Source organism: Trichophyton verrucosum (genome assembly GCF_000151505.1).
Source record: "Trichophyton verrucosum HKI 0517 chromosome Unknown contig00295_1.f1.exp, whole genome shotgun sequence".
Classification (NCBI taxonomy): domain Eukaryota; kingdom Fungi; phylum Ascomycota; class Eurotiomycetes; order Onygenales; family Arthrodermataceae; genus Trichophyton; species Trichophyton verrucosum.
In genome coordinates, this window is record NW_003315454.1 from 138,137 (window position 1) to 151,873 (window position 13,737).

The window sequence follows — 13,737 nt, forward strand, 5'->3', positions numbered from 1 at the left end:
ACACTTCTAGAGACAGGGCCGAGCTCATTTCTTCCCCAGTTATTATTAATCGAGCCCGACGCGGGCTTACCCCAAGCTGTCCAGCATAGTCATATTTCGAATAAACTGACTGTTCGCTCCAAGAGTTGCAGCTAGGGGTGCTGCTCTGTGGAGTGGCCTGGATTTCCCTTGCTTATTTATGCGAAATCCCGTCCTTTGTCCATTTCTCTTCCACATATGAGCTCACGACCACTTCATATACCATTTTCAAACGGCTTGAACATAGTAGCGACGAGTATAATTAAAGGCAAGCGGAAGTGTACTGCTTAGCATCGGGCATACAGCTGGATATGGTGGACCTAGTAGTGCTACTCTGTTCATGCACCATCCGCTCTTCCGTCCTGAGAAGAAGCTTTTACACAGCGAGACCGTCCGCATATTGGAAATGATCCTTTTCCATAAAACACAAATTTAAGAGGTGTACTGGTTTGCAGAAATGATGTTGCGAGAAAAGCGGTTGTGGCCGAACAGGGTATGCTGGCGATCAGCGGGTGAAAGTTCCTCTCTCTCTGTCACACAGGTACATAATACCCTTCCGTGAGTTATTTTATTCAATCCAGCTGCCAGTTTCTCACAAGATAATGCTCGGTTCACCAACAGGAGTAATGGCTAGCTAACACACAAGGGGTGTATGTAAAAGTATGTCAGTCTCCAGAGGTAGGTGCATATGAACTGACTGTGAGGATGCAAAGAACATCTCTGTTGCCTCTAAGGAGAAAGGCGACATGCTTCGGACCAGCCTGACCAGGGATATAGAATATTGCCAGCGATGTCCTCAGTCGTTACCGGCGGGGTATTGAACACGACTGAAGGAAAGGCGCATATGTATGAAGGGGGGTCGAAGCAACAGCCAGTGAAAAGCTGCATGAATGAACGCACACGACGAGGAGACTCCCAAGTCGGCAAAGAAAAAGGGCGTTGTCAGCTGCTGGCAACAACCCCGGGCCCTCCTTAGGCATCAATCCAGACATCCAGCGCAATACAGCCTGATACTTCCGCTGTCCTTTGTCCAAGCCGGAGCCGGGAATATGGAAGGGTATCTTGCAAGCTTGGCCTCTTCCCCCAGAGGCTGACCAGATCGTGCATATGCTGGATGCCGCATACGTGGGTCGAATCAGTGAGCAGGAAATTCGGCTGCAGCTGGCGATCTGAGCGAGCTAGCGAGTGGTGGTTAACTTGTTAGTTATCGGCTTTCATGTCTGCCTGCTGCTTCAGCAACTTTCACACGTACTCCCTACAGCGGACACAAGGAGCTAACTACCGGGCAAGCGAATATGCGCGAACTGCTCCTCCATCCTTCGCCTGCAGCGGCTGCACATCACATGTTGGAATAAGCACGATGGCTGCTCTCGTAATTAGCCTCAAACACGGTTGATGTCATTGTGCATTTCGCCGCAAATTGGCAAGCCACATCATCCCAATTGTACGTTTTTCCACGCGAGAATACGAGTATATCGACCCCGCCAGTAAGTATGTCTCTGGTGTTGTCCAATTGATCGAGAAAACATAGCATCCGGGGCCCTCAAAAAAGAGGCTCGGAGGTGTGCTGACTCCTCAGCCTTGGGCGGATGCTTCCGGGAAGTCTTGCCTGAGTTTCATGAAGGTCTGTCGAGTGACCATTAGTTAACTGATATCTCATCAAACGATTAGTGTTGAAGCCTTTATGTGGTAATAGAATACCACAGAAGCTGCATGGCATGTTGTACATACATAAACGAGGAGAACCTATTCTTAGATTCATCAATCCGGCATGCTCTCTCTACGGAGTAGTTGCACCGCGTGTTTGGCATAGATACGCAGCATGCAAGTCACCAGACGGCTGCAAGCAGAATAACAACAGCTAGTTATTGACTGATTACCGCAGGCAGTTCGACAGGATATTGAAACCCCCTCCAGTCCCTGCTGTCCCGCCCATATGATACCACGGCTCAGGTAGCACCGGGGTATCTTGCATCTACCGCCTCACCGCATGGTGGCCGTCCCTTGGACTCACCGATATTGTGGTAGGCGTCCCCTGTTTAATATCTGTCAGAGTGGAGTGTTGAGAGTGCTCTCAGTGGCCAGCTCGAGGACGGTTTGATACACACTTCGCCCAGTCGATTGGATGGCTAGCTAAATATTGGATTATCCGATATAATTAGTTAGCCATGGACTGTATCTCCGGTCAGCGCATATTCTTTGAGATAACAGAGGAGACTGGGGACGGACTTACGTGTTTACAATGCCCACCAGAGCGGAATTGCAAGATATCAGAATAGGTATGAAAGGAACAAAAAAGCAAAGAAAAGGCGGCCGAGCAGTTCAACTAAATCCACTGCTCAACCGTCCCGGTAGGTCATGGAGACGCTCACCATGCTCGCCTTCAACGCTCATGGTCAAGGTCCTCGTCTTCTCGTCTCTCGTTTTTCTGCATCCTCCGCCTAAAGGAGAGCACAAGGCTGGCCCCTATCGAATCTTAGCCTCCGCCCGGGCTGAGCGTATATACGCAGCATGTCTGTCTGTCTGCGTGTTATGCGTGTATGTATCCTGCATGTCACAACACGGCATCCCCGGCCAGCGATCCCTCGAAACGCATAATGCATGATATAAAAATAAGGATGCCGTTGAGTGGAGCAAATCTCTAACATCTGTTCGCCTCCGATGGCAAAGTGTTGTTACTAGTTAGTTAGTTAGTCGATGTAGTGAGATTTTTAATGCCCAAGAAACCGGCCTTCTTTTCCTCCCTGACGCTATGCTATCGTTCCGTACGACCCATGACGTTTCTTGCTCCATCGTATCGTGTTTTTCTTTTATTTTTGGTCCTTAGTCTTCTGTTTTGTTGCTGTTTGGGCGTTCGTTTGCTGTCATGGCCCCCCCCTTTTCTACCCACCCACCCCCCTGTTTGGCTGGGTGGTGAGATCCGCCCTTTCCAGCATATGAAGATATACGGACGGAAATAGTTGTATATGGAGTACACGGGCAGGGCAGAGATATATAAATCTATATCTCCCTCCCCCGGCCCACCGGACCTGGTCTTATTTTCGTTCCTTCTTCCGTTCTTCTGGTCTGAGGCACTCACTTTCAGGAGAAATTGGATGACTACTCAGTTGAAGAGATTTAACCATCTCAAGGGAAAGATCGTCAAAGGGCTAGCAAGTATGGCTTCACTCGGAGAATATAAGTGCCATGTGTATTGGCTAAAGCTAACCTGGGCTCAGATCGTATAGGCCCTGATCCATGAGACAGACAGCCGGGATTCAACATTGATATTCCCAGAGCAGAGCAACAGAGCCTGTGCAATAATCGGTTAGCCTGACTAGCTAAATATTCCGTCATCTGAAGCCGAACCTAGGCCGCAAGAGAGAGCAAGATATCTCTATATCCTACCAACCATGTGCAAGAAGCTGCTATACTATCGATGCGGTGCCATCGAAACCATCTTCTCTCGGGACTGCAACTGCTCGAGGAAGGTTGGAGAAGAGCATTCCCGTCTGCATTGTGGGATTTGCTCGGACTGCCAGCCTTGACAATAGAGACGGCCATTCAGTCGGGGGTGAAGACTGTTTGTGCCTCGCGTTGGGCTGTTCAACTGTATATGTTTTTTGATGATTAACGACTTTTCTTTTCGTGCTGTTTCTTGAGATGAAAGCCCCTGAGAGTGACGGGCTTCCTCATACCCTCCAGCCGCAACATCCAATGGCTTGCCCTTTCCAGGTTTCTTGCTCTGTGTTTCCCATTCATTACTTTCTGAGCCTCTTGCATTTATACACCATTGTCTCTTTTCCCTACTACTTGATATACCCAGAGTGTGCCTCGCATGCAGTTTAGACCGCTCAGTGTTTTCCTTTTGCACTTATCATTGGTTCTCGGTCTAGAATTGTGCCTCGTATATTATATGAAACAGTCCTTTAATGAATGTGACTTTATTGTGTTCTGCTTCATTATATGTCAATCGGTAGGCACAATATTCATAAGAATTGGTTGTACGACGCTCAAGTTCTCCGTGACCAGGGAAGCCAGGAAATATGGGATAATTCAAAAGCTCACGCTGACCCGACCTTTTAGATCTGACTGGGAAGATTTAAGAGATACGACTGGTTGCGAGTTTCCAGTGACATTCTCATCAATAAAAAAGGGGGTAAAAAAGAAACGCCGGCAGATATAATATTACATACACCTAAGACAGAACCAGGATGGTAAAATAAAAGCCTGAGCATAAGGTTGTGTTGTTTAACCGGGTGGTAGGGTGCTTGTATCGACAATGTCGGCAGCTTCTTTTTCGACCTCCTCAGCTGGCGAGGTCAAAGGAGAACGAGGCAGGGCCATGAGACCAGTTCGAGTAGACTCGAGGATACCAAAATGCGAGATAAGCTTAAGGAACGAGTTGATACGACTGGGTTTCGCGGAGCTAATGATAGAAAGTTAGTCATCAGACCGGTTTTTCGCTTGTTCCACCTAACTACAATTTAATGGAGGGCTCAGCTTACAGCTCAACAATGCAGTTGTTGGTACTAATATCCAGCACCTTTCCTCCGAACTGATGTGTCAGATGAGTAATAGCCTCTAAGTGCTCATGCTTATGTCGAAGAGCCTCACTGGCAGCCAGTCTATTGGGATGATAGTCGGCAATTTCAGACAGTGACCCGTCCACCTTGTGCATTTCTCGATGCTGAGCTTCTTCGGAGGACGGGTTATTGGTATCACTCTCGGGAGTAGACATTTCCTGGTGATGCTGAAGCAGCTCCTCAAAGACTTCAGGTCCCAGGATGCTGACCTTCGCCAACAGCAGCTCTCGCTGGACGAGGGCAGAGTCTGTGTAGTCCAGGACAGCCCAGACAGGGACAAGGTCGTCCAGCTGGCGACGGGCCTGCTCGACAACGCCGTCCAAGCCGCGCAACACGATGGTCATTCTTGACAGGTCCTCGACTTCGGTATTACATACGACAAGACTGTCAATATTAAAGCCTCGCGCCGCTAGGATTCCGGAAATTCGAGACAGCACGCCAGGTTCGTTCTGTACAAGGCAGTTGAGCACATGGCGCTTCGGAGGCTTGGTGGACGGAACAGGGGTCTCGTAAAGAATTGAGGACACTGCGGCGGGGGCAGACCATTGCGGCGATGTGTCAGAGACGGGCAGCGGAGGAGGTGAGCGCCTGTGAAGAGCCTTGTATGCGAGGGCAGAGGTTGAGCTGGATGACAGTCTGATCTGCTGCTGTTGGTGGTATCTCTGGTGATGATGATAGCTCTTTAAGCTCAGACGCTGACATGGATTCTCGCCTGCAATCCATGCCCGGCGCAATTGGCCGCGACAGAGAGCTTTAGAGGCCATCGAGTTGATGCTGGACAGATCAGCGAAATCCCACTCGTTCTCCAGGAGGAGCGAGAGATCCTTTTATCTCCTTCGCTTCGCCCTTTGAGTCAGGCAGCTTGTGAGTAATAATAAATAATAGCAGTAGTTCTAATATCCATTTTATTTCTTTTCTTTTTTTTTTCTTTTTGCTGGGCCGGAGCATGATCATGTGATAATGACTAAGAGCCGAGATCGGAGAAAAGAAGCTTGGACATTTTAGGACTAGCGCTAGTGTCATGTGACGTTCACGTGATAATGATGATTAATCAGATCGGCCGACCAAAGGGGAAAAAAAATAAAATAAAATAAAATTAAACTAAAAAAACATCCAAGCTTTGATCGCGAGAGATGGAATTGATGAGAGAGAGGGAAGGAAGAAATCCGTTTCGCAGGAGAGAAAAAGAGCTTCGCTTGCAACCTATTGGTCCATTTATACCTTTTGCCCAGCTCTGATCGTCGAAACAGCCAGAATGTCGGATAGTGACAGGCGAACTAAACGCTCTCGGTTTGACCAAACTGAGCCTGAACCAAAACGCCAGTCTCGATTTGATAGACGCTCGCGCTCGCCGTCTTCTCGAGCTTCAGAGCCGGTGCGGGATCGTAGCCCGATAAACCGTCGATCCAGCCCGGGCTCAGAGGATGCGAGCAAGCCCGCCACTCCCTCGGACCCGGCGGCCGCCGCTGGTGAGTTCGATCTGATATTGACCCCGTTTGCTACATGAGATATATATGATGGATTGAAGGCTGGATAGCTAACCATCATGCTTGTGATTCGACAGCTGCCGCGGCCGCCAGAATAAAGGAGCAGATACAAGCAAGGCAGGGCTATCAGCCATCCTCCACTCCGCCAGGACGCTCGGTATGTTCAAGCAGTAGTACCCTTGCATCTCCTATTTGGCTGACTGTTGGCTTAGGTTTCCAGCCCTTCTACAAAGGCATCGTCCTCGGTTGCTCATATAAATGGTGAAGTATACATGGCAGATGGCGATTACATTAAAGACATCGAAGTCAACGATCTCCGAAACCGATATACTATTACGAAAAGCACTACTCAAAAGATGGTAAATATCTCTACAATATATCCGCTGATATTCCCAGGCTCTTGTGTGGCTCGAGATATTATTCCCCTGGAACTAACTCCAAGTATGGGGCGGGGCATTACCAGCTACTCGCTGGGGGATGTATTCTCACTTTCTATCATGATTGATCTTTGATCAGCACGTCGTTGCGTCAACTTTTGTGATGATGGATGAAGCTTACCCACAATTCTTCATAGCACCTAACTCCCGCTATTTTGCATCTGCTGACCTCCGCTGCGTGATTTAGATTAAAGAAGAAACTGGCGCCGGTACGACAGTTCTCCTCCCACCCCGTTTTGCATTCTAGAAACAAACTTGTTGGTTAAGAGAATATGCTCATTATTTTTGAAAAAGATGTCACCACTAGAGGAAACTATCTTCCGGACAAAAGCATGGCAACCCCTTCGGTAAGTCCTCAATAGTATACCCCCTGTTTCTGCTTCCACTTAACATTTTATATATGACCAAAATCTAACATTACTTTGTTAGAATCCGCCACTTTACTTGCATGTTACTAGTAGAACAAGAGAGGGCCTGGATAAAGCTATCAAAAAAATTGAGGAGCTCATGAAGCAGGAGCTCCCCGCTCTGGTTGATGAACGAAGATTCCGCCGAAGGGAGCCACCAGAGCGCGTTGAGAGGGATGAATTTGGTCGGGTAAGTTGGATGCTATTGTAGCTAATTTTACTCTCCCAACTCAAACGCTAACAATGGTATGTAGCCAAAATGGCCCGAAGAACGCATTCCAATCGACCTGGAACCCATCCCTGGCTTTAATTTGCGCGCGCAAGTTGTTGGCCAGGGAGGTCAATACGTGAAGCACATCCAGCAGAAAACTCACTGCCGTGTCCAGATCAAGGGCCGCGGATCGGGATTCAAGGAACATGGCACTAACCAAGAAAGTGATGAACCAATGTATTTGCATGTTGCGTGAGTTTGCTAACGGTCTTTATCATCCCATTGTTCTTGTTCTGACATCTTCTTAGCGGACCCGACCCTAATGAAGTCCAAAATGCCAAAGCCCTGTGTGAGGATTTACTCAGCAATGTCAAGGAACAGTATGAGAAATTCAAAGAAAATCCACCACCACAACGAGGCTACCACGGTGGTGGAGGCTACGGTCATCGCGATCGCCATCAATATGGTATGGGCTACTCCTCTGGAGGCGGTCATCATGGCGGCGGAGGATATAACAATCATTCTTCTCCTCAAACACCATCGGGGATGACTCCGCAGTCTGGCCCTGGAGCAACGCCTGCTCCACCTGCAGGTGGCGCTCAGCCGGATTATAGTTCTCAGGATGCCCAATACTATGGCGGTCAAGACCCCTATGCTGCGTATGGAGGATATCAAAATTATGTTGCTTATTATCAATATTACCAACAAGCTGCACAACAGCAGCAACAGCAACAACAACAGGCTGGATCTACTGCGCCTCCACCACCTCCTGAGTCCGCCGCGCCCCCACCCCCTCCACCTCCGCCTTCATCAGAAACACCCCCTCCTCCACCACCGCCTCCTTCTGGCGGGTATAATTCAGTAAGTTTTGTTCAGCGATTTTGATTGATGTGAACTTACTCGCTAATGCTACCTTCTAGGTCCCACCGCCACCAGGTCTCTAGCTGCCTTGCTTCATTCTAGATAGGTGTCAAGAATCTACTAAAGTCTAATAAAATTGATTATTGCACCTTTGGGATAATATGAAATGTCAGAATGCAAACAATATTCCAAGTTTCATTTGGACAGCAGGCCACCTTTCGAAGCCAGCTTTTGTTTTGCGATTTCTTTTAAGCAAAAGGTTTAATATTCAAATAAATATATAACAATACTCAACTCTTGCCACCTCGCAACGGATGGGCCCATGTCTTGGTACGGTAAATCTAATACTCGTCCTGGTTCTTAGTATATGATGTGTTTACTCAGTATGGAAGGGGTTGCTTATACCTTTCTCTATTAAACTTCTAAGTTCGCTGCCCTTAGCACATAAGTTATAGATAGTATATTCAAAGAGAGAAAGCAGACCTAAAAAGCAAGCCAGGAACGCAGGTATATAAAACTGAGAAAGTGTACAAATAGTATACGTAGATTCCGATATATTTTTACTTATTGACCGTCCTTAACTGTCCCACATTCCCAAGGCTTGTTCCCTATAATATATTTTATACAGATCAGAGTAATGTGCCTTGTGTGCTCCAAGGTCATGTTCTAGAAGGGAAGTTGCAAATAGCCGCCTCCTACGCAAAGAAGAATGAAATAACTCCAAGTTACCATGGGAACATATCGACCAGGTAGTTAGTCTCGCGTCTGGCCAGGTACGATTCCATAAAATGCAATAGATTCATCTTGGTGTAGACGGCGTCTTCCCCTTCTTCATTCTCGCATAGCTGGTTGGCGCTTTTCAACTCGGCCTTTTTCCTCTGTGCCAAAACAACACTACCCTCTTTGCAGTGGTCGCATGCATAGTCGCACACAGCAAGGCTCTTTGGCTTTGACTCAGATGACCTGCATGCAATTTGAGACGATAGCTCGGGTCTATTCCGAGCAAGCTCCAATTCAAGGTCATCTGAAAACTCTCGAATCATAGCATGTCTGCACCGATCCGTTGTTTCACAATATTTAACAACTTTTGCAAAACTTCTTAGAATAGCTTCTGTATTTTGAGCTTTTGCTTCTTCCTGGGCTTTGAGTTCGGCAGCGGTGAGGTGTTCAAACGTCCTTTTACTTGTCAACCGGACTGTTTCGTTCGCGAAGTCTCCCGTTTGGCGGATACGGTCGATTATTCTGACACATTCAGACGGGTTGTAGTAGACTAGAGAAATGGCCGCACAGCCATCCCTACCAGCACGCCCAGATTCTTGCACAAAGCTTTCGAAGGTACGCGGCGGAGTCCAGTGTACAACAAAGCGCACGTTAGGATTATCTATGCCCATTCCGAATGCGTTCGTCGCAACAATAATGTAGAAAGCCGGGGGTGTAGATTTCTGATTTCGTGTATCGGCTATCTTGGCTGGATTTTTAGGTGGTGTTGCATTCTTATGAGGTGCCGCCCACATTGCTTGGATCCTCTCCCTTTCTGTAGGTGCAAGGCCAGCATGGTAAGAAACAGCTTTTATATTGAAACTCGAGTATGAGCTTAGAATGCTGGAGATAGCACAGCACAGTGCTCTCAGTGGCACATATATGATCCCATACATTGGAGGAGGAACCAGAGGACTTGCATTCATTTCACCCTGTGCATCATTGGTTAGCCGTGATAGCCGGGACAGACGACGATGATGTATTCCTTTTAGCCAGGATATAAGGTGGTCTATTTGGTTATCTTCTGGTACCGTCAGATCATAGGCACATTCTGGGAGATATTTCACTTCATAGTGAATGTTTGGTCTGGCCGATGATGTACTAAATTTCTTTAAAGTGCTTGTATCCAGCCCAAGAAGGTTAAATATGTCATGACGAACACGAGCTGTTGCAGTAGCTGTTAGAGCAGTCATGGGTACGATAGGGTCCTTTAGTTCTCGCCTGAACCAGGAAAGGGCCTTATATGCAGGTCGAAAGTCATGACCCCATTCGCTAACACAATGAGCCTCATCAATTGCAACTCTTGTGAGCTCTCCTTGTTGATGTACCGTTGAAATACTTCGCCTGAATGTTTCAGTCTGACAAAATTCTGGGGTAACATATAAAAGGCGAGTCACTGGATGTCCTGACAGAATGTCCGCGAGGATCTCCTTGCGTTTGGATCCTGGGGTTGTAGAATTAATAGTTGCGACTGGTATGGCTCTAGCCTCAAGACTCGCAACTTGGTCCACCTAGGTAGCATTAGAGATAAGATATTTGCCTAGGATTATCCGCAGATCTGTTTAATACAACGTACCATCAACGATAAGAGCGGTGAAACCACAACAGTGACTTTAAATGCCCTCTTAGCTACCCTACCTAGACGATAATCTGGAAGCTGGGGAGTTAGCTAACCTCCATGAGCAACTACCGCTGGTAGTTGGAAACACAGGCTTTTGCCAAAAGACGTTGCTGCCTGAAGAAATACATCATGTCCTTCGATGGCAGCCTGAATAACTTCGCGTTGAAGGGGCCTGGGAGTAGGTCAGAATTGGTATTCATATAACATCATGAAGTACTCTCTACTTGCCTAAACGACTTTTTCCCGAAGACTCGACGGAGCGTGAAGTCGATATCAATAGGCTGGCGACTCATCCCGCTGCCATAGCATCTGAATTGCTGTAGCTCTAAGTTTGATATCCTGCCCGAAATAGTTTACCTGAATAAATGATCCCTTTAACTTAACGCGACAAACTCTCTGATCAGTTATCCAGTTTAGGTTAGTAACTAATTACCTCGAGATTTCACGTGATATTGAATTAATGGATGGATTGGAACCATTGGTGGAACTCCAATTATTAGTTATAAGCGCGCGGCTAATTTGAACTTGATAGGCGTGATGCGATAATATATACAATTCTCTGGGTGTTTGGTATATAACGAAACGGCTCATTAGGCGCTAATGGATAATACATACTGTACAACATGGTAGAATGGGGTATCTAGACAATATCTTCCTAGATGAGTAGGAGAATAGGAACCATAGTAAAAAAAAATTCATTCAGTGACATCGGGGCGGCACGAGTTCTCGGAGAACTGCCCGCACTGCATCAATATCTCTCTGTTTCAAATTTCCTTGCCATAATTGATCAATCTGTTCCCATACTCCAAGAACAGCAGACCTTCCACCACAGGTAAAGAAGGCGCGGAGGCATGCAATGATGACCGTTCGCCCCAGATAAACGCTATTTTCGTATTTCCACTCGTCCTCGAGTTCTTCGCGAGCGTCATTAAACGTCCCGTGGAATATTCTATTTGCCTCTTCCTTGAATTCCTCTTCTGCTTCTTCCACTTCCTCCGCGGTTGCTTCGGTTTCATGTTCTTTGCCTTCAACGAAGGATGTTTCAGTCGACCAGGCGAATCTGGCCTTTCTGTTTACAGTGCGTGGTTTTGTCTGAATAGACGCATCGTAATCACGCACGGCACGAAGGAAGGAGAGCCAGGCACGCTGTAGGCAAGGGTACGTCCATCTGGTGTTCTTCTTTGAACCATGGATGGCAAACCCCTGAAACAACAGGATATAGACCATACCGTGAGAGGGAATTGACAAAGTGCCTTCCATCTCACTCAAAAGAGATAGAAAACGGCCCAAATCACCCGTAACATGTGCGTGGTAGGAAAGAAGAATGTGAAAAGTCTTTGCATCTGGTGTCAAAGGCATAGCGGCTTGAAGCGCCCGGTGATGATCTGGGAGCTTGTCATGGAGATAAGAAGTCATTCCAAGAACCCTCCCAAGCCGTTTACTGGCTTTACGATATGCAGAGTAGTCTTGAGATGGCAGTGGATACATGACAGCCTTCTCGGATGTATTCTTTTTGAGTCTCTCGTGGGCTTCCTTCATCCTTTCATACATGATTTCGGCAAGCTTAGCTTCCCCGGAGCGAATGAGCGACGCAATCACGCAGTTCAAAACCACGGTGTCCACAACTTCACCGGCTTTGATGAAATCATCGTATGCTCGACGGACCCCTCGGGCGTTCCCCTTTAAGCCATTGAAGAATATTTGCGCAACCCTGCCAAACCGGGAGAACTTGGCTTTTCGCTTCTTCATATCCGCTATAATCCTTTCCGCTACGCGGAACTGCCCGGACTTTATGGCCAGGTCAAAGAGAATGTTGAAGGCAACACTGGAGCTCGATATATTGCCTTCATGCTCCATTCTCCGCCATACGCCAATAGCAGCGTCAAGATCCTCCCGTTTCACAGTAGATGCAGATTTTCCTGCGAGATGGATTGCTGCAGTCCAGAGAGATGGAGACATTTCAAGGGAGGCATCACACATATCATCAACCAAAGTAAGGTAATAGAAAACGCCCGTTCGACCCTTACGTTCAGGTTTCGCAAATCGATGCAATAGTTTACCCCTTGTCTTTGAGCTAAGATAGGAAACTCCTGGTGAAGGGATCCGTCTGTAAGCTGCGAAAAGCTCTTGGTCACCACAGTCTTCTTGGTTGAGAAGAGAGATAAGGTGAGAAACCCCATTGGCGTCTAGATCATCATTCCCGGCTTGTTTGCAGGGCCGAGATGGCACCAAAACCTCCCTCTGTGGGTTTGATAGCACAACCTTTAGACTTGTCGTTCCTTCGGCTTTCCCAAGGACACCCAGGTATAACCCAAAAAGCAACTTTGACTCCTCAGTATTAGCGTGTTTTGCCCTGTTGTAGGTTAAATCATCCACGTTAAACTCTTGTGGAAGCGTGCCCTTTGACTGTAGACCGTGTTTAGGCCCCTTAACTATCACCGCAGGGCTCCTCTTGTCTGAGCGATAGTCGCCTTCTCGTATATATTTCGGCCGTTTTCGCTTGATATTTCGCTGCCCATCTGTTTCGGGATGCGGCGTGTCATTGTATTCGCTTCTATGATCGGTTGACTCTGTACATAAGGCGCTGTTCAGGGTAGTCTGTAGCCTGATGGCTGTCGGGGGGAGAAACGGCCGAGGCATCCGGGTTGACGACGTGCTTCTGTAGGGTGCATGCCTTTTGCAGAATCCCGCTGCAACCAGGCACCTTATAAAACTTTCTGTAACAAGAATGTTGTTGGTCCATACAGGAAGAGTCGACAGCGGCCGCCGCATCATTTCGGGGCGATTTACTTGCGAGGATCTCAAAATATTAGTTCGCAGGCGACTGCGGCCCGCGTTAATGATATTCTGGGCGCCTGCTGGCCCTTCCAAGCTTCTATACAGAGACATGAGATAGCTGACATGGTGTCATTGAATCCAAGTGCTGCGGGTATGGAAGCTATGCGCAGGTAGAGTCGAATATCGGATATTGTAGCGCCTGTTCTGCCAATAGGAGAAGTAGAGAAAACAGAAGCAAGTGAAAAGGAGAGGAGAAAACAAGAGTTTCCTGCCGAAGACAAGGGATATCAAGGGAGGATGTGAAAGATTGATTCAGCATTTGTATTTGAACGGCGTGGAATTGGATATTCAATTTTTGCTTACACCGAAGAGGCCTGAACGCTGATTGGCCGAACAAGGCCTTTTGAGAGTTCCTCGCAAATTTCTCACCAGCAGGAGAACCAAACCGTTCCAGCCCGATATCTACAGTTGCAGCGCTGGAGTTTCCCGGAGCCTTCCACTGTGTTTCATCTGTTCTATCTATGTGAAAAGGGCGAGTTTCTCTCAATTGAACAGTTTGGTGCCCTTCGAGTGCGCCTGTTTGTCTGTTGAGA

General features: G+C 47.5%; 4 protein-coding genes across 4 annotated transcripts; 1 reads left to right on the forward strand and 3 right to left on the reverse strand.

The window, feature by feature from the left end:
• Window positions 1-4,248: 4,248 nt before the first annotated feature.
• Window positions 4,249-5,531, reverse strand: TRV_03559 (uncharacterized protein; the record flags this gene model as incomplete). The annotated part of the gene is made up of 3 exons (XM_003022302.1): window positions 4,249-4,426; window positions 4,506-5,245; window positions 5,382-5,531. 3 exons carry the CDS (start codon window positions 5,529-5,531, stop codon window positions 4,249-4,251), a joined length of 1,068 nt encoding a protein of 355 aa, XP_003022348.1.
• Window positions 5,532-6,801: 1,270 nt separating this feature from the next.
• Window positions 6,802-8,069, forward strand: TRV_03560 (uncharacterized protein; the record flags this gene model as incomplete). The annotated part of the gene is made up of 5 exons (XM_003022303.1): window positions 6,802-6,854; window positions 6,966-7,104; window positions 7,169-7,377; window positions 7,434-7,986; window positions 8,046-8,069. The coding sequence occupies 5 exons, from the start codon at window positions 6,802-6,804 to the stop codon at window positions 8,067-8,069; spliced, it is 978 nt and encodes a 325-aa protein (XP_003022349.1).
• A 642-nt stretch (window positions 8,070-8,711) lies between these two features.
• On the reverse strand, window positions 8,712-10,324 carry TRV_03561 (uncharacterized protein; the record flags this gene model as incomplete). The annotated part of the gene is made up of 2 exons (XM_003022304.1): window positions 8,712-10,256; window positions 10,322-10,324. The coding sequence occupies 2 exons, from the start codon at window positions 10,322-10,324 to the stop codon at window positions 8,712-8,714; spliced, it is 1,548 nt and encodes a 515-aa protein (XP_003022350.1).
• A 741-nt stretch (window positions 10,325-11,065) lies between these two features.
• TRV_03562 (pentatricopeptide repeat protein) lies at window positions 11,066-13,006 on the reverse strand (the record flags this gene model as incomplete). Its single annotated transcript, XM_003022305.1, has 1 exon — window positions 11,066-13,006. The coding sequence occupies one exon, from the start codon at window positions 13,004-13,006 to the stop codon at window positions 11,066-11,068; it is 1,941 nt and encodes a 646-aa protein (XP_003022351.1).
• Between the last annotated feature and the right edge of the window lie 731 nt (window positions 13,007-13,737).